This window comes from Rhinoderma darwinii, chromosome 5 (genome assembly GCF_050947455.1).
Source record: "Rhinoderma darwinii isolate aRhiDar2 chromosome 5, aRhiDar2.hap1, whole genome shotgun sequence".
Lineage (NCBI taxonomy): Eukaryota > Metazoa > Chordata > Amphibia > Anura > Rhinodermatidae > Rhinoderma > Rhinoderma darwinii.
The window spans coordinates 107730799-107752023 of record NC_134691.1 but is presented as its reverse complement, the minus strand read 5'-3'; the positions used below and the strand labels follow the sequence as shown (position 1 = coordinate 107752023).

The 21225-nt window shown below is 41.5% G+C and overlaps 1 protein-coding gene across 1 annotated transcript in view; it reads right to left on the bottom strand.

The window, feature by feature from the left end:
* The window catches only part of SMCHD1 (structural maintenance of chromosomes flexible hinge domain containing 1), a 312622-nt gene that overhangs the window by 24570 nt on the left and 266827 nt on the right, over positions 1-21225 (bottom strand). The window contains exons 42-43 of the mRNA XM_075826377.1: positions 12994-13184; positions 5650-5759 (exon numbers count right to left, since the gene is read on the bottom strand). Of these exons, the coding sequence (XP_075682492.1) occupies positions 5650-5759; positions 12994-13184 (301 nt within the window). The remainder of the gene's footprint in view (positions 1-5649; positions 5760-12993; positions 13185-21225) is intronic.

Here is a 21225-nt window from a genome sequence, read left to right as displayed (position 1 = left end):
CCACTTTATCCCTATGGATGACAAAAAAAAGAGGGACTTGCAGGACAGGGCAAACAGTTCTGAAACCCCTCTGATAGAGGCAATGGCCAACAGGAAAGCAACTGAAGAGCCCCGGGACCAAATTAACATCCCAAGGCTCAGTGGGATGTCTGAAGGGAGGGACTTCATGAGCCACCCCTTGCAAGAAAGTCTTCAACTAAGAACAAAAAGCCAAAGTTTACTACAAAAAAAAAGCCAAGTCCCTGTTTAAGGCCTGTTTGCCGGAAGGACAGAATCCTCGACTAGGAACATCCCATAGGTTGGAAAATTATACTGTTTACACCAGCAGAAATAAGCCTTCCATATACAGTAGTACACCTTGGCCGATAGAAGCTGCCTGTCCTTCAACATAGTCTGGATGACCGGTTCAGAGAGACTCCCGGCACTCAGAACCTCGCCATTAAATGCAACAGAGATAAAGTGGGGAAAGCACACATTGGGAATGAAGGTTGGGTCGAGGTGGAAGATGTCAAGGTGCGTCTACGAGTTGGTTGACAAGGTCTGAGTACCAGGCCAGCTCAGACGAGGCCAGTCCAGCACCACAAGAATCACTGGAACGCGAACTGGAAGAGCAGAAGGGTAGGAAAGGGATACAAAATAGATGATACATCCGACAGAGTGACAAGAGCGTTGACTGCGATGGCTCTGGAATCCGGTATCCCGGGCACAAAGTTTGCAACTTTGTGGTTGAGACAAGACGCAAAGCGATCCACATCTAGAGTGCCCTAGGTCTTGCAAAGCTGATGGAATACATCTTCGTATCCAATCTTTCCTACTTAGAAAATCTGCGGCCCAGTTGTCCACTCCTGGTATATGGACTACGGACAGCACTGGTACTTGACAGTACGTTCATAATAAGATGATAGGATTGAACTCTTATAGAGCCACCCGACTCCTGGTGCCGCTTTGGTGGTTTAGAAAGACAACCGCCGTGGAGTTGTCGGTTTGAATCCTGACTGGGCAACCCTGAGGTTGAAGCGTCAAATGAGAGGGATGTTAAGATTGCCCTCAATTCCAGAAGGTTGACCTATAAGAATGTCTCCTACTGCGACCAAGTTTGCTGGACTGTGTGGAGGCTAAAAATCTACACGCACCCAGATAGGCTGGTATTCGTTGAGATGACAAGCCACTGGAGGGGTAGATAAGACTGTCCCCATCATGATGGCTGTCGAGGTCTTCGACCAGCGTAACTCCAGATGAATCGGAGGACAGGAGAATCAACTTGTCCAGTGAGTTCTGAGACTTGTCCCAGCGCAAGAGAATGACCTCCTTCACGTAGAGAACTGTCTCAAAAAGGACATAACCATCCTGCACAGAACCCGCGTGCAAAAGTGAATGGAAGAGGGAGTATTCTGGTGAAGGAGAGCCCATATAGTCTTGAATGTGTTCCCCATACAAAGAATCTAGAATCTCCACTCACTAAATTGAAAATTTATTTTCGATGTTCCACCCAAATATTTAACATGTCCAGTGTAACATGGAGACTGGAAAGGTTGTCCTTTTAGAAGGGAGCCTTTACCAAGATGATGTCCAGGTACAGGATGACCGCAACTCCCCTGGCACGGAAAAGCGCCATGAGAGTCGCCAGAACCTTGGTAAAAAAGTCATGGAGCCATGGCAACCACAAAGGGAAGGGCAACAAACTGAAAATGCTGAGTATCTATCGCGAAACGAAGGAAGTGCTGGTGGGTCCATGCAATAGGGATATGGTGGTATGCATCGCAAATGTCAATGGTAGAGAAGAGCTCTCCTGCTCCAGCGATGCAACCACTGACCTCCGATACTCCATGGGAAACCTCCAAATGCGAACGAAGCAGTTCAACTTATTCAAATCCAGGATTGGACGGACTGACCCGTCTGACAAAGAGGGACGATAACTTTCGGTAGGAGAAAAGAACAAAGCCTGAAGACAGACAAAAGCGTGATCCAATGCGCAAGGCGGAGTAAAACAAAATACGACCTGGGGAAGGATCGAGAACTACCTTGTAACCTATTTACACCACCTACTGAACCCATGCGTCGTCCACATGGGCGAGCCATGTCTCCTGAAAGCGAAGTCGTCCTCCCAACTCAGACGGCCGACATGAGTGGGAAGACACCTTCAGGCCAAAGATGTTTGGCAGAGAAGGGCATCTAGGCTGCTGCTCCCAAGCAAGTCTAGGCTTGAATAGCAATTAAATTAGCCGATGCATGGGCAGTGAAGCAGGCTGACCCCTGGAAAGTCTCAAAGAAGAACTTTGAACATGGATCACCTGAGAAGAGAGTTCAGCCGTATCAGGCTTCAGCACACCTTCCAAAATACCATGGTGCAGGTGCTTCCCCCAAACCGAGCAAGCCTTTCTCACCCAAGCAGATGCAAAAGCTGGGGCAATAAATGCAGACTTGGTTTGGAAATCCAACTTCTTGTTAAGAGAGTGACTGAGTGATACCGTTTCGGACAGTGGGATTGTGGTGATCTTTAACATCTGTGAGATAGGCGGATCCACAGAAGGAGAAACAGACCATTTGGAGATCAAATCCTGCTGGAAAAGAAAACGAGTATTAACGTGTTTTGAAACTTGCTATGGTTTGGAAAACATAGCCTTTACTGCTTTGGTGCGCTGTAAGAGTGCCTCTTCCTGGGAATAGTTGATGGGGGTCATCCTTTACATAAAAGGTGTCCCTGACAGCATGTCTAAAAGGCCTGCATGGCAGCTGTCAATTGTAAGTTGTAACTCTAAATTCGAATTGGAGGATACACTAGAGGAAAGAGACTTTCGGATTGTAAGCAGCTTCTCCATTGAGGATCCTAACAGGGGACCCTTTGAGGGAAAATGACGAGCAGGACTTGTCTCTGGCACTTCTGCGCCTTTTATGTGATTACCACGAGAGGTAGATTGTGTATTATACAAGGGAGGGGAAGGAGGGGCATTAAATCCGACCTATATCTAGGAAGGCTAACGTTCAAAAGACTCAACTTTAATTTGGCATAGTCTGGAAATGTTCCCTAAAGCCTGAGCAAAGGACTTTGCCTATTCAGGGGGTGCCAAATGCTGAAGGGGGGTAGCCTCCTGAATGGGCCTGGATTACAGACACTGTTGGCAGAGTAGGGTAGGCTAACTGCATGTTAACTTTTTATCACATCTGCCACAGGCATAGTATGTAGCCTACCTTTGCCAGTGCCTGATGGAATCTTCCAGATATTAATACATGTCACAAGAGAGAGGTGAAAAGAGGGAAGAGAGAGGGAAAAAAACAAAAAAAGCTAGAACTATAAAAACTTCTTGCAGAAAAGTTGGAAAGACTAAAAGGCTGAAGAAAGCGCCGGAAAATGGCTCCTGGAGAGAGCTGAGAAGAAGACCCCTGTTATGCAGAGACGTTGTAGTCTGTGGGCATATTGAAGAGGGGATAAACACTTATTGAACTTCTAACAGTGAAAAGCCGGGACAAGATATAAAAAGTGTCTGAAAAGAGAAAGCGCTAAAAGATAAGTACTGGTAATAATCTGTAAAGGCAAAGCATGTAGAAAAAGTGTTTGTGGAGGCATGGCATTTGATTACTTCTTTGGAAAAAGTGCTGGGTGTACTGTACTTTCTGGATGAATTATGTCATTAGATGCCTCTTTCCCTCTTGCCTTGTGGTACCAGGGCTATTAAGAGGCAACTGCCTAAAAAGCAATTACAGAGACACCCCAGTTGAATTTATAACTGAACAAAATAAGGCTTGACATAAGCTGCACCAGTCTCACCTTGGGAATATAAACCACTTGTGTGCTTAACAAAACCATATAATGTCCTTCATTTTTCTATTTTATTTTGTAATACTATACTGTTAGCTGCAACTGCTCAATTGGCAACTACATAGGAAAACTATTCATGTGATATATTCTTTATGTCCGTTACAACGGTTTGATAATGACCTGCTGAGTATAATTCTTACTTCGAAGATAGCCTTTGCTTATCTTGGCCAGGGGAAATTTAGGGTTTTAGTGGGGTTACACTAAACATGTATATTTATGTGTGCATTGCCCAGTACATTAATGGGCTTTTAGAAATTCTAATACATTTTAGTTTTAATTTTATTTTACCCTTGATTTGGGAATATCACTTTAAGGCTGTATTCATACACAGCATTTTGCTGCATTTTTTATGGTGGTTTTCTTTATGCAGTTTTAAGTGCGGCCAGATGTTACATTAAAGTCTATAGTAAAATATCAAATGCATACCACACGCAACTGCGTATTGATTTGTGGTGTTTGAGGCCATTTTGTGGTCAGGGGCGTTTTTTTCCCCCAAACGCAGAATTCTCTGGGTATGGTGGTTTTTAGAGGTTTTCCTTTAAGCTTCTCTATAGGACATCAAAAACGACATAGAACCGCATGTACAAAATGAAACTAAAATGAAAAACGACTTAAAAACTTTTTTTTGATGCAGTTTAAAGAGACTGTCACCACATTATAAGTGTCCTATCTCCTACATAAGGATATCGGCGCTATAATGTAGGTGACAGCAGTGCTTTTTATTTAAAAAAAACGATCTATTTTTACTACTTTATTAGCGTTTTTAGATTTATGCTAATGAGTTGTTTAATGCCCAAGTGGGCGTATTTTTACTTTAGACCAAGTGGGCGTTGTACAGGGGAGTGTATGACGCTGACCAATCAGCGTTATGCACTCCTCTCCATTCATTTACACAGCGCATAGGGATCCTGCTAGATCCTTATGTGCTGAGTTATACTGACACATTAACAATACTGAAGTGTTTAGACAGTCAATAGACATTCCATGGGATGTGTATTCACAATCTCTGCACTTCGTTACTCTGTCTGTGGTAGTTACAGCAGAGGACGTGTAATCTCGCGAGATTACGCGGTAAATGACAGGTTACAACGAGATCACGCTTCCTCGGCTGTAACTACCATAGAAACAGTAACGAAGTGCAGAGATTGTGAATAGACATCCCGAGGAATGTCTATTCACTGTCTAAACACTTCAGTATTGTTAATGTGTTAGTATAAGACCGCACATAAGGATCTAACAGGATCCCTATGCGCTGTGTAAATGAATGGGGAGGAGTGCATGACGCTGATTGGTCAGCATCATACACTCCCCTGTACAACGCCCACTTGGTCTAAAGTAAAAAAATGCCCACTTGGGCATTAAGCAACTCATTAGCATAAATCTAAAAACGCTAATAAAGTGGTAAAAATAGATACTTTATTTAAATAAAAAGCAGTGCTGTCACCTACATTACAGCGCTGATCTCCTTATGTAGGAGATACGGCACTTATAATGTGGTGACAGAGCCTCTTTAAAAAGCGCCAGAAATAGGAGACTAACACTTCTCTGCAAGAATTCTACAAGTGTGGTTCAGGTACATGCAGAAAATTCTGCAGACTGATAAACCGTGTGGACAAGTTCACCTGGTATTTACTTTATTATTCATGTGGAAATTTAGTGTTCCTTCGATTAGACAAAAAGACTAGATTTTCCACAACAGTTTGAATAGTGGGGGTCTGATAGCGGAGGTTCACTATGGGTGACAGTAGATAAAACGGTCCAGAAATACCAGTACCCACACTTAAAAGTGATAATTTAATCATTTGCGAATATATGTCTAATTATTTATTTACCTATTTCACATTGCTCTCGCTTTTCTGGAAATACCAGGAGATCTCTAGCGTACACTGGATTACCCGCAGCTTCAATGCAACTTGTTCCATTACGTATGTGTGGTAAAATCCTTCAAAGAAATTAATATCATTAGTTTTTAGCAAACTGAAAAACGTTGAGTGAAATTATAATATATATATATATATATATATATATATACATACATACATACACACACACACATACACACACACAATGCATTTGTATTTTACCTGACGAAGAGGCTGGTCCGGCCTTGAAACGCACCGTAAATAAAATAATATCGGATATTACATTTGCTTGTTTTAAAGCCTCAATACTCAAGAAGGGTTTTACCATTTAGCAGCGCCGGGAAAATCAGTTTTTTCCTTAAAAGGTCAATATTCCTAGCTCTAGTTATGTGTACTGACCAATTTGTATGGATTACTACTAGATCGAAATTTATGACCCATGCCATTCAAACGGTCTGACAAAATTGACTCCTCTACAACCATAATCGTAAGCATTTGGCTGAAGGGAGGAGATCTGATCAGCTTACGTGAATGCTGACTCTCATAGCTCAAAAGGTTATTATGGTGAGTAGATTTGACAAATAGATCGGATTAAATCTACAATAAAATCCAAAAAAGATTGAACTACCAATACCTAGACATTTTTGTGAGACTCAACACAGGGTTAATAAACTCTGTTTTTGGATTGTAGACCATATACCACCGCTTAGGAGAGGTGGTCATAGGGAAAAATTATTGGAGATGTGAAGTTGAATGGATAAGTAGACAACACTTTGCAACCAAATGGACTCAATATTGACTACAGTCTAAAAGTGTTTATTTGAACTGTAGTATCTTGGTGATGAATGGGTCTGATTGTTCCTCCAGTCTCCATTTATTATTCTATTATATAGGGATCCTCAAGATAGTAAGGTTAAACAGGTATACATTTTAGGGGTATGCACTTTAATATCACATTTCATTTTAATATGATACACCTTGTTACATCTTTTAATTATTGTACGTTTTTTGTAGGTCCGTTACAACATTACTGGCACACTCACCCAACCTAAATGATATAATGTAAAATCTGTATTTGTTTTAAGATTATGAGATTAAAATGACTGTCATATTCTATATATTGAAGCTTGATCACACCTTTTTCTAGTTGTATGGTTGTTCTTCTAACCAAGTGGTTTCAAAATAATTTAATAGATTCCTTTCATGGGGCACTTTTAGTGCTGCACTGTGCCATTGGCACATTGTGCATAATTGAAAACACATTTGTCATATGGCCTGCTGTAATTTTAATAGATGCAGGTTGTGTGGGGATACTAAGATCTTTGGTAGGCCCTGTAATGATATAAACATGTGTAGACCTATATGGCTGCTGTATTTTATATCCTCTTCTTTAGAGTCAAAGTAAGATGTGAATTGGTGTGTATACACCTTGCGTTTCCACAGTCACTATGGACGCTGTATCTACACAGCTTCCGTGAACATGTGACCATTGGCAGTCATGTCTGGTGATGCTTGTAAATTGCTTCTGCAGGTTCAAAGTTGTTGGATCACTTCTTATATTATATGATTTATTCAGATGCATGTGTTTTTTTTACCAGAATGTTTTCACTAAATGTATTTATATGATATATTGTACCGTGCACTTTCTAAAGTTTGACATATGTAAATTTGATAACCAAACTCCACCCACTGTGGACTATATAAATGAATGTATTGGAGACTCGTGTGTGACGCGGCTTGACAACGGCTGCATTGAGCAGCTGAAACGCTGCATTTTTCTGCACTTATGGGAGAATAAACCAGAGTTTATTTATTCATTTTGGAGTGCTGCCTCTCTTGCTCCTGTAAGCAAATATAGATGCAGTGTTCTCACTGACGACATGGATCCGCTACTATCTTCTTACACACATTAACACTGCACTAAAAAAAAGGGCTGATGTGTCTATGCAGTCCAGACACCTCTAAATCAAGGTGTGCCAGGAAGAAGTAGGCGGAAGGGTTTGGGGTGCATAGATAGAGGAGGCTCGAACTGCGTGAATGTAGACTGCACAGCGAATGCGTAGGTAGACCGCAAGGAAGGGGATGTATTTAGGCCACATGCTGTTGTGACGCGACTCAGGAGACCGATGGTCGTATCAACTGACTACCAATGAACTGCGGGTGCTCACGTGGTCACGTGAGCAGCGCTGAAGATGAATTTACAGCGCTTCTCACCGACAGTGTCCATCTATAAGTTATCACTTGTCATTTAAGAACTGAATTTTTTTTAACTGGAAAATCCCTTTAAAGCTACTTAACAGAATACATTATAGTATCGACTACATAGGAATCCCCCCCCCCCTTTTCTTTTACATTAGTTTATCTGGTATATCAGCCAAACGCCATTCATGTGAATTGGAATGAGCTGCAATATCAGACAGTCTATAGACAAGAGCGGCGCTGATTCTGAAAGATAAAAGCCATATTTTTCAATCTCAGAAGACCCATTTAATCGTTTTGACTGCAGCCACTTTTGACCTTCCGGAGTCATTTTTTCAAATTTCACAAGTGTAACTTTTATGTGGTAATCACTTTGGAATGCTTTTACTAATCAAAGCGATTCGAAGATGGTTTTCTTGTGATATATCGTACTTTACGTCAGAGGTAAAATTTGGTTGATACATCCATTGCTTATATGTGGAAAAACACCAAAATTTAGAGAAGATTTGCAAAAATGTGCATATTTGTAAATTTAAATTTATCTGAATATAAGAGATTGTTATACCACACACCGTATTCAAAACAGCATTTAGAAAGTCCATAAACCCTTCAGAAGCGTTTCACAAGAATTAAAGCAAAATGAAGGTGAAGTTTAGAAAAAAAAAATTTTTGCCGAAATTCCATTTTTAGCAATTTTTTCTGTAAAATGGAAGGTTTAACCAGAAAAACACAAATCAATAGTTATTGCGCAGATTCCGCAGTTTTTTTTAGAAATATCCCACATGTGGTCCTAGAGTGCTAATGGACTAAAACACCGGCCCCAGACGCAAAGGGGCACCTGGTGGATTTTGGGGCCTACTTTTTATTAGATTATATTTTAGGCACCATGTAAAGTTTGAAGAGGTCTTGTGGTGACAAGACAAAAGAGACACCCCAAGAAAGGGTTCAGAAGTGAAAACGTACCATGCGAAATTGAGGCCTAATTTGGCGATTTGCTAAAGTATTCGTTCACAATTGCAGAGCTCCAATTAGAAATAATAAAAGAAACCCCTCAGACATTACCCCATTTTGGAAACTACACCCCATGGCATTAGGAGGTGTTGTGAGCCTTCTTACCCCACAGGTGTTTTCCAGGAATGAATGCGCTGCAGATGGTGCAAAGCACAAATTAAAAATTTTCCCCAGATGTGCCATTTTAGTGGCAAAGATGTTGTGCCCAGCTTGTGCCACTGAAGACACCCCAAAAATTGTTAAAAGGATTCTCCCGGGTATGGCGATGCCATATATGTGGAAGCAAACTGCTGTTTGGGCACAGTGTAGGGCTGAGAAGGGAGGGAGCGCCATTTGCCTTCTAGGGCGCAGATTTTGCTTGGTAGTAGTTTTGTTTGGAGGTTTACTGGTATTTCAGTTTAGAATGTGGGGCGTATACAAGCTGTGCAGAGTGCATCAGGGGCATAGTCCGGTGTTAATAATGGGGTAAAAATTACAATTATGTTTGTTATGCTGTGAAGCAATCCCTTATGTACAGTCCAGTGTCGTACTGATAAATGTTGTCCTTTCTTATCCCCCTTTTGGTGCACACTCTGCACCTTTACAGTTTTGGGAATTTTGGTTGGCAAGTGTTGTACTGGTATAATACGGGCACCCTCGCTTCCAACAGATAAGTTTGAGCCCTCCCCTTCCTTCTCTTGAAACATAAGAAATGTTCCCCTTGGGCCTGAACATATTCATATTTTCATACTAGTCCTGGAAAAAACAGCCCTCACGACTCTACGCCTGGTTTTTATTGGTACTATATTTGAATGGATGCGACTTTTTGATCACTTTTGATTCCAATTTTTAGAAGGAAGGTGACCCAAAAACATTAATTGAAACGTTTTTTGTTTTTTTTTACACTTATTTTTAGTCTCATTAGGGGACTTTCTGATTATTATTCCAATCATTGCATTACCTACGTAGTGCAATGCATTGGAACGGTTAGGGCTCATTCACACGAGCGCGAATGTGGTCTGTGTGCTGTGCATTGAAACAACGCACAGCCCCATTGACTTCAATGGGGCTAATCACACATGCGTGAGTTTTCACGCAGCGAGTGTCCGTTGCGTGAAACTCACTCCATGTCCTATATTGGTACGCTTTCATGCACCTAGCCGTGTGACTGTAGCCCAAGTCTTACACGTACAGCAAGCCTATTAGGCTCTGCCTCCGGCGGGGCTTAATAGGCTTCCATGCTTGGCAGACAAGGAGGCTATTGTTAGGCCTCCGGTTGCCATAGCAGCCATCAGCACCCCTGCGATCATGGGGATGCCGACAGGCTACAAAACCCTTAGATGCCGCGATCGCTTCGGAATGCGGCATCAAAGGGGTTAATGTTGGGACCATTACAGCATGATATTAGCTGTAACATACAGCTGAAACCCGCGGCTGATGGCGCAGCTTCTGGGCCCACACCATCTTCTTGCCGCATATATGGTACTGACAGGAAGCATTCTAGACCCCATCGTAGGCTTCTGTACTCGGCAGACCATGAGGCCAGTGTTAGGCCTCAGATTGCCATAGCAAGCATGCAATCGGCTAGATACCCCTTAGATGCCGCAATAGCTTTTGACCATGGCATCTAAGGGGTTAATGGTGGGGATCGGAGCTAGTTTCAGTCCGTACCGTAACAGCAGGGTCTCAGATGTAACTTACAGCTGACACCCACAGCTGATGGCGCAGGCTAAGCTTCTGAGCCCGTGCCATTTTTCGTAAGTACACAACATTTTGCGGGAAGCACTAGCTTTCCATGACTTATGACAAATGTCGGGAAGGGGTTAAACAAGAGTCCTGTACTTTCAACTTTTATAAGTGAACGATCTCCGATAAATACATGAGCCAAGTAATAGTGAGCCAACTATTATTACCATATTGTGCCCTCATTTGTTCCGTGTTTTTTTTTTCCTCTCTGTTACTCGCTCAGTCCCATTTGATCACTCAAGTGGTCACCTTTTTTACACACTCCGTACTACTCCGTTAAGAGGACATGTCACTAGGTCATATGAGTTGAACTGATTAACCTGAATAGCGCGGTCTTCCAAATTCCATTGCGGTTTTTGAGATATGGCCCACTGTTCTGTTGGCTCTCTATTTGCTAATTTGCTGTAGATAGCCAACAGGGTGGAGCTAGCATCAGTGTCTGACCAATCAGCGTGAGGCAGCATGAGGGTTGTTCACACCCTGTTGGCGAACTACAGCAAAAGAGCATAGAGGGAGCCATCACAACAGTGGGCCATATGTTTGGAACAGGGGGGGTCCACGAAAAAAAAGTAGAAAACCGCGCTGGAATCAGGGAGACCGCACAATTCAGGTCAGTAAACCAGTTCAACTTATGTGACCTAGTGACAGATCCTCTTGAAACTTGCCCACACCCCTTTGGTCATATTCACAATAATTCACTACTATTAATACCATATAGTTGTAATTTGTATGGAATGCAAAGCGGCCACATGCATGCGATTGAACTTGGCAAAAATGTAGCTGTACTAGTAGCACTCGGTTACAGCTACATAGGTTACAGTCACACCAGCATTGGCTGCAGTTAGATGCAATTGCACCCTCAGTTACAAGCAGGAACATTTTGTATTGGCTACACGCAGTCAGTCACCACCAGTTGTATGCAGCTACAGTTCATGTCTGATGTTGTCACATAGGGACACAGTTCCAAAAAGGTTGTAATAGAAGTCTGTCGCACATCGTCTCAGTTGTGTAGTCACACCCGCAAGAGCTTGCACTTAAAGTCACATGCAGTTGCATCAACAACTGGTAAAATCTGTAACGTTGCTAAAGGTTTCCATTTGTCACCGTTGACAGGGTTTTGTTGTTTTGACGGAATCAATAGCGCTATTGAATCCGTCAAAAACAACGGAACCCTGTCACAACGGTGACAAACGGAAACCTTTAGCAACGTTTCCGTCACAATTGAGATCAATGGTGATACAAACGGAAGCGAAGGTTTCTGTTTGCCTGTTTATGGGTTAACCCGACGGAAACCTCCGACGGAACCCCTTAACGGAAGGGCAACGCTGACGTGAACAGGCCCTAAATATATTCACCTGCAAACTCCACCTCTATCGCAGTCGTGGTAGCATTAGTAGTCAGTGTACCACTTAATCGCAGTTGCACTTCGTAAGTTACATGTAACAGGTGGAACTCCGTTGCACATGTTCACAATAAAATGTAGTAGTCGTTCCTCTTTTCCAACATATACATATGTTGCCCGGCTACCTACACCTCTCATCTTCCATGCAATCTATAGTTCTGGGTCATCAAAACCACCACAAATGCCAACTACAAATGCCAACTACACATCAACACCCACAAAAACTCCATGAAGACCGCCTGCATAGCCTGAACTTCCCTAACTTGTAACCTTTGTTTGAGGCCAGCTCCTCCCTCTGGCAGATCTGTATTCTGCAGCACCAGAGCTCAACTTTGTGGTTTAAAGGAAGACTCCACTTTTGATCAACATTCAACAGAGAATTTCCATCCAAAACAAAGGAAATTTGCATTCTATCAAAATTATATGCTGGAACGAGAACCAAGAAATAGATTTATTAAACCGCATACATTATCAAATACTTATTCCTGATCCTGAAGTCATGTGTTAATCCCTTCCATCTGCCACATGAGTAATATATTACTACTGCGTTAGACAACACAAAGTTAGTTTTCATTCTGTAACCACGGAGACAGGTTAGCATAGGAGCTAGTATTTTTAATCTAGACTACTAGAAAAGTTGCTTCATTATTATCTCAGATGCACTGGAACAATACGTATTTTATTTATTAAAAGTGCACACAGACTTAATTGTTTATCGATTTTGTTATTTTTCTTTGAAAATATGAAAAATCAAACTGGTTAGTATGAATAGTAGACGGAATAGAGACATGTGCAAAATTAGCCAATGAAAACAGCAGCACAAAACAAATAACTAGCAGTACAAGATATCGGAAAGGCATAAAAAAAATAATTATGGATTTCTGCATCATAAAGTTAGTGTTAAAATGATGTTAAAGTGTTGGAGAATCAAATGTAAGATCAGTATTCGTAGTAACAAGGCATCAGAATATTTTTACCTTCCCCAGCTTGGCAGACTTTTTTGATAAATTGAATCTAATGGTAGGACTTGTTGCCGACCCTCTGTCTCATCATAAATACGTCGGGCAGCCTCGGTGGTCAGGGTCACCACACAGTCCATATCACTAGCTAAGTGCCATGAGATCACAACTGCTACTTGTTCATCCTCAATGTGTGCCAAATGAGCAATCTATAAAAAAGGACAAGAGCAAAATTATTACAATCTATACATAAATACATAAATGTTGGTGAACAGTAAGAGAATCTTCAAAAGTAATTTCAAGATGCAAGTCTATGCTCACACTATTATTAAAGAGGATCTGTCACTAGTTTAGTAATGGCCAATCTCCTAGCTAATCTAATAGGCGCGGTCACACTGATCCTAGTGAAAATTGTGTCCCAAAACGTTTATTATTTGCAAAGTTATGCGCGTTTTTCTAAATATGTAGACAAGTGGGTGGTAACAGCAGCAATTCCCCTGAGGTGGAGCTACCTCCCAACCTCTGACACTGTCCTATCAGAATTAAGCTGCCTTACACAGTGTGAGAGACTAAAGCTCTAAAAGGGGGATCACGTCAAAGAGCCATACATCAGGCTGTGGACAACCTAAAACAGCAGGTGGCACACGAAAGGAGATTCTAATTTTTCACATGACACCAGGATCGCAGTTCTAGCTGTGAAGCAAACGGAGGTATAACCAGTTGAAAACAGTCGGGAATGAAAGCTGTATACTAAATGATCACGCTGTGTTGCTGGGCTGGTAAGGGGGAGAGGCTGAATGCTGATTGGACAGCATCATACAGAAAACATTACACCGCCCAGAGTGAAAAGAGTGAGTAACCTCCCATCTGGCAAGTATAGCCAAATTAGCATATTTAGAAAAAAAGCACATAACTTTGCAAATAAAAGTTTTTGAAAAAAACATTACACTGTTGTTATCAGCATCATAGCTCCTCAAAGATTAGTTAAGAGATAGGGAATTAATAAACGAGTGACAGATCCTCTTTAAAGGGGTTTCCCAATATTATCATTTATCACCTAACCACGGCATAGGTGATCAATGTATGATCGCTTAAATCACCGGTAGCTCCTTTGGTCCCATAGAGATTAAATAGAGCGGCAGCGTACACATCGCAACTGTCACTCCATTCAAAACCCTCCTCATTATGATCTTGCAGTTAGGAGGAACAGGGTTGGGACCTCATTATAGAGATCTGTGGGGGTCCCAGTAGTAGAAGCCCAAACGATTATACATTTATCGCCTATCCTATTGGATAGGTGATAAATGTTAATTGTGGGAAAACGTCTAAGTGGTTCTGTTACCGTTTCAGTCAAGTTTTCTGGTAGTTTTGATATTAACCCCTTAAGGACACAGCCTATTTTCATCTCATGGACCAGGCCATTTTATTAAAAACTGACATGTGTCACTTTATGTGGTAATAACTTTGGAATGCATTCACCTATTCCAGCGATTCTGAGACTGTTTTCTCGTGACACATTGGACTTTGAATGTATCGACCAAATTTTACCACGAACTTCGTGTTTATTTGTGAAAAACCGCAAAATTGAGAGAAAATCAGTAAAAATTTGTATTTTTCTAAATTTAAATGTATCTGCTTGTAAGACAGATAATAATACCACACAAAATAGTTACTAGTTCACATATCCCATATCTACTTTATTACCTTTCTTTTTTTAATTTTTCTAGGACGTTACAAGGATTAGCAGCAATACCTCACATTTCCAAGAAAATTTCAAAAGGCTATTTTTTTAGGGACCAGTTCAGTTCTAAAGTGAGTTTGAGGGCACTATATATTAGAAACCCCCGATAAATCACCCCAGTTTAAAAATTACACCCCTCAAAGTATTAAAACCAGCTTTTAGAAAGTTTATTAACCCTTTAGGTGCTTCAAAGGAATTACAGCAAAGTCATTTTTTTTTTTTTTGCAGAATATCAGTTATAGGCCCCATGCACACAACCGTATTATTTTCCCTCCCGTAAATACTTGCGTAAATACGGGTCCTTTGTAACACTGACTTTATTTTTACACAGGGGGTTGTGTGTGTTGTGCTTTTACATGTGTATTTCAAAATTGCTGAATAAAAAAAAAAAGTTCAGATTTTTTTTTTATAAAAGTATAAAAAAATTTACAGGACAAACTTTAGTAACGAAAAATTATGGCAACATAAAACTAAATAAATTTCTGACTAGCTGACACTAAAATGTAGGGGACTTTTTTAGGCTAAAAACTATAAATCTACGCTATATAAAATTTAGTGAACGAACTACAGTAAAAAAAACTGGATGTAAATCTGTAACGCTATATATATATATATATATATATATATGTGCTAAACAAAACTGTAGTATGAAAATTATACTGCAGTAAATTTAGACAAGCTATAAAGCTACAGCAACCACGGACACTAAATGTAACACTATATATTAGAAAAAACTGTAGTATAAGAAATATACTACAGTAAGTCGACAACTTTAGAAAAATCGTAAAACTACCTAAAATGCGAAGTCATTTTTTTTTATTATAAAATGGATGCTAACCTATACGTCAGCTACCCTAACACCCTACCTATGCAGGTACTAGCCACCCCTACCCCAACGTCCTACCCATGCAGGTACTAGCCACCCCTACCCCAACGTCCTACCCATGCAGGTACTAGCCACCCCTACCCTAACGTCCTACCCATGCAGGTACTAGCTACACCTAACAATATTTTACTTTACTTTTTTTTTACTATGTCCATTTCTATAATATATATATATATATATATATATATATATATATATATATATATATATATATACATATATACACATACACATATACAAAAAAACCTGCGTCAACAAATTTCCACTGGGGCGAATTATAGACTCAGGACTCAGTGGCCGCAGAGCACACACAAAAAGATGGTGCAGTAAAAATAGGCCGAAAAATAAACCAGTGCTAAAAAATTAGGAGAGATGCAGATCAGTGATGGTGGACACTGATCGGCGCTCAAGGGCGCACACATGAAGTAGGTGCTGGCAGAAAAAAACCTGCATCAATAAATTACCAGTGAGGAAGATTAGGGACTGAGAACTCAAAGCGCACACAAGAAAATGGTGCAGTAAAAACCGTCCCAAAATAGCACAAATGCCGATCAGTGATGCAGTACAGTTGATGATGATCACAGTGAGTGAATGAGGTGGGAAGAGCTGGTGCAGGGTGTTTGAAACGCCCGCCATGGCTACAATGGTATCGCTCGGGGAGTGTGGCACCATCACTATTGTCTTACAGGTACATGGCAGCGGTTGGTGCCGTCCTAAACAGCACCAACCCCCACCGTATCACTGTGCCCTGCAGCAAAGTGATAGGTCATAGCCGCAAAAACCCGCATATGGGCCGGTCTGAACTGACTGACCGATCGCCGATGCAGAGGGGTGTGTGTAAGGGACAGCAGCCATCTGTACTCGGTCACCGTTTCTTTAGACATGGTGACCACTTAACGCTACAACGTACCCATACGTTGAATTGCGTTAAGTACCTGACAACAACGTACCCATGCGTTGGATGTCGTTAAGGGGTTAAAAAGAATAAAAACTAACAAATCTCAGTCTGCAGAACTCTTCTTGACGTCAAAAGTACTGGAACCCTGACAGACGTTTGGATGCATAAAAAGGTTATGGCTCCGTTATAAACTAAAGAAATTACATTAGCAAGAACAGAACCTAACCCGTTGAAAAAAAACAAAAACATTTCAAGTTCCATAGTCAGGATGACAACAGTTGCTGCCGAGTGCCCAATGTACAGCTCCTATATCAGAGTTTAACGGTGATGATTGCACATTTCTTTGCAAAGGATGTGTGGGAAGCACTTCTGGAGGAAAGTCCTGCCAATTAGCAGCTCTCCTCAAATAAGTGGTGCAACTAGAATGGCTTAGCATCATTGATTCGAGGAAACATGCTGACGGACAGGGCTTTGCTTGAGAAGTGCCGCCCACATGTCCTTTTCAGAGGATTGAACAAGCGCTTTAGAGCACCCTCACTCTCTGGGCTGTGTCTGCTATTCTACCTTCCCAGATATTTTATAGAAGCTTGTATCTAAAGTGCACCATTTCATGACAGGGGCGCTTTAAGGAATTTATATCCGTAATTATATCCTTCATGGAAGTAAATAGAAGTCAAGTTATTTGCATGTCAGTCTGCAGGATTTTTAAAATGGCCCCAAAACAAACAAAGTATTGTAGAAACGTTGCAGTGAACAAAAAGGTGTTAATTTAGATTTCCTCCTAATCCCTTCATTTTTTGGCATGTAAAAAATGGAGGGCGCAGACCGCCAAAAGGGCAGGGATTAAAGTTCTAGCCTCCTATTGCAGACAAAGCAGTTTGGAAAGGCTCATTCTGCTGCAACTTGCCTAACAGCCAGCAGTGGCGGATCACCATAGGGGCGGTCACCCGGGGTCCATGGCCGCCCAAAGCGTAAAAGCACATCGTAGTGGCAACAACCACAACAAAACTGCTTTTTTATGTCCTGCAAAAGGACCTGCAGACACAAAATCACATGACCATTTAAGCAGGTCCTTAAAACAAGAGTGGAGCAGCAAGAATCCATAGAGAAAGAGAGTGAGCTGCTATGTAAGTACATGGAGTCTGTTCATTTAAGGGGTCTGGCCTGGGCTCTGTATTAGATTAAGGGGTCTGTACGTAGCGGGTTTGGTCTGAGGTCTGTATTCGACCCCGTAAATACAGACCCCCTAAACTAATACAGACCCCACACCAAACCCGCTAAATACAGACCCCAAACCCAACCTCCTAAACTTATAGACCCCAGACCCCCTAAACTATTAGACCCGGTAAATACAGACCCACTGAACTATAAGTTTAGGGAGTCTGGGGTCTATTTGTTTAGAAGGTCGGGTCTGTATTAGTTTATGGGCCTGTATTTAGGGTGTCAGGTATTCTAGGGTTTGGTCTGCAGTCAGAATATATTGGTCTGAGATAATGTATTGTCCTGGTGTCTGAATTTGCTTAGGTGTCTGCTCTGCGGTCTGGAATAACTTAGGGATCTGCTCTGTGGTATGGAACAATTTTGGTTTGGTGTCTGAATTATTGTGTTGCTATAGAGGCCAGAAATGGCTGCAGAAGCGAAGGGCTAAGAGGTCTCGGCAGGAAACTGCAGTTATCAGGATAAGTTGCCATAATGGTCTGTGTCAGATTGAGAAGAATAGAAAAGAAAAGGAGAACGACTCGCATCAGAGAAGACAACACCTGGATTTATTTAGAATCGGTCACCTCTCCTGACATGTCTGTTATAGGAAATCCTCTTTTTCCACAAAAAAAATCTGTATGTAGCCCAGGACTAATAGACAAATGGGTATTACCATTCCTCTTGTCAGGAGGATGTGTCCCTAACACAGTGTGATGCAGCCAGTAAAGGTTAGAAACCAAGTATGTGGGGACACAATCCTTTGACAAGGCGAATTGTAACACCCATTTGTCCTTTGCTTGCACAGAGAGGTGGTGTTGACTATACACACAACGTGGCATGGTGGTGGCGGTGGAGAAGGGGGCCCAAGTCTGGGGAACAGCCCAGGGCCTATGGTCTACTTAATCTGCCAACGACAGCCAGGCAGAGGTATTTTGAAAGAGGAATGGGGGGGCGACGTGGATTCTCCTGGGACACAAAAAAAGAATTCTCTATATATTTTTCAATTGTAATATGAGACAAAAAAAAATCAAAAGGAGAGGAGGATATTAATGGAGGATGTCATGTGGTGAAATGCCCAAGCTACATTTTTTTCTAAAGATCAGGAGCCCACAACTGTTCTATAAAATACGGATAACATCTTCAGGCACGATTACTTAACAACACCTAATTAAATATGGTAAGTATGTATTTATATATATTATTTTTAAATCAAATAATTGATTTTTTAACATTTTATACATAATAGTGGATAAACTACCATTCCACTAATAAGGGCCCACACTCCTGAAAACCTCACCCAGGCAAGACCGAAAAATAAAATTATATAAAACAAGTACTAATTCCTACAGTAAAGCCCAATCAAATCAGTTACAGTCACTCTACAGTCCAAATAATCCACAATGAGAAACCTGATAAAACGCAGTATATAATCAGGTATAATGCATTTAGAAGGGCAACCCTATAAACGTACACCGGCTTTTTAAATTTAAGAGAACGGTTCATGGAAGTGACACAATCTTCAACAGAAGGAGATCTGGTAGACATCCATTTGGATACTATGCACTTGCCGGTCATATATAGGGCTGTTAAACCCTTTGATTACCGCGGTCCGTGACCGCGGCATGATCAAAGGGAATTCCCCTCTTTGATCGCATCACCGGGATTCCGATGATGCGATTAAGCATTGGGGAATCCCTCTGCAGTCAGCCCTGGGGACCTACAAAGGGCAGTCTGTTCCGGCACAGTATATGCTGCCCTAACAGCAGCCTGTGTCATAGTGACAGTGTAATGTATTCGCATACAGGAGTATGCTAATACATTATAAGTAAATAAAGTTCTAAATAAAGTTATCCCTTAATGGGATTAAAAAAAAATAAGTCCCCAAAAAAATAAATGAATAAAAAATAAAAAAAAAAGTCATTATTTTGCATGAAATATATTTTATTGCCCTTACACTAAATAAAAACAAAAAACCTACACATATTGTTAGATATCTATACGACCGTAATATTATGAAAAATTAATCAGGTTATTTAGTGTGAAACGTGAACGGGATAAAAAAAATAAAGAAAAACAATGCAGAGAATCGCTTTTTCCTATATTCACGCCGTAAAAAAAATAATTATTTCTCTAACATAAAACAAGGCCTCATACAGCCACATCAATGAAAAAATAAAAAAAGTTATGGCTGCTGAAAGGCAGAGAGGCAAAAACAGAAAAATGTAACTGGTCATTAAATGTCTTTTCAGGCCTGATCATTAAGGGGTTAAACAAGAATAGGATTTGAGGACGACACAGAACCATGGGTATAGGCCCCTGCCACTAGGTAGGAAAAAAAAGTTGGCTCCACCCAGGCAGGCCATACCCATCTCACTGACAAAGATAGTCAGTTTCGTGCAGGAAGCAGTAGAAGAAAGAGAAACAGAACAGTAAGGCTACATTCACACGAACGTAGCCCACCATGGACGTGAAATACTGCCGTTTTCCACGTCCGAGGTGGACCCATGCGGGAAGCAATGTCCCGGATCTCCCGCAGACTACAGTCTATGGAGGGATGTGTGACACACCGGAAAATACGGCCCCATTGAAATTCATGGCTCCATGTGACGGCAGTTGTTTTAATGGCTGTCACGCGGACGAGATTCACGTTCATATGAGTGAGCCCTAACAAGTGTCATTTGCCCAAGAAAACCCAAGAGAGCAGGATCTCTATCACCAATGAATTCAACTAAAAAAAAACATTTTACCGCGAGTACAAAAATAAAATTTTCGAAACATCATTTAGGACACAGTACCATGGGATGTCCAAAAGCCGTCCCAGAGGGTGAGCAAAAAGGAGGTACGTGCTACGTGACCTGCCTAACTCACAGCAGCCTGGAGAACCTTTCAACCCAGGCTGGAATCAGAAGAAGACATGGTATGAATTTGTTAGAACTTATGCACCAAAGCCCAGGCAGCAGCCTTGCAGGCCTGAGCAACTGACGCTTGGTGCCATACTGCCTAGGTTGCACTGATGGCCTGCATGGAATGGGAGGTAACCTGAAAGGAAGGGACTTCCACTTTGGATCAATAGGATTTAAAGAACGCAGACCGAATCCAGCAAGCAACAGTGGCCTTGGAGGCCGACAAGTCCTTGCGCAGCCCTTCTGACTCTATTCATAATCCCAGAGGGTCTGAACCACGCAGCAAGGTAGACACGTAACGCCCGAATCTTGTCGAGACATTGGGAGGGAGAGTGACAAAAAGGAGGGGAGGACAATATCCTCCTTAATGTGGAAGGCAGAGACCCCCCTGGGGAAGAAAAGTTGAACTTATCAGAACTTATCCTCGTCTATCCCAAGAAAGCAGATTTTCAGGAAAACACGGCCAATTCAAAAACCTGTCTGATGGCAGTGAAGGCCATAAGGAATGCAACCTTTCAAGAAAGGAGTGTAAAGTGAAATGTCACACAATAGCCCAGGCGCAACTTGAATGGTTCCAAGGATGATGTTATGTTCTGTGAGAGAACGCTTTCCAGTGCATCCA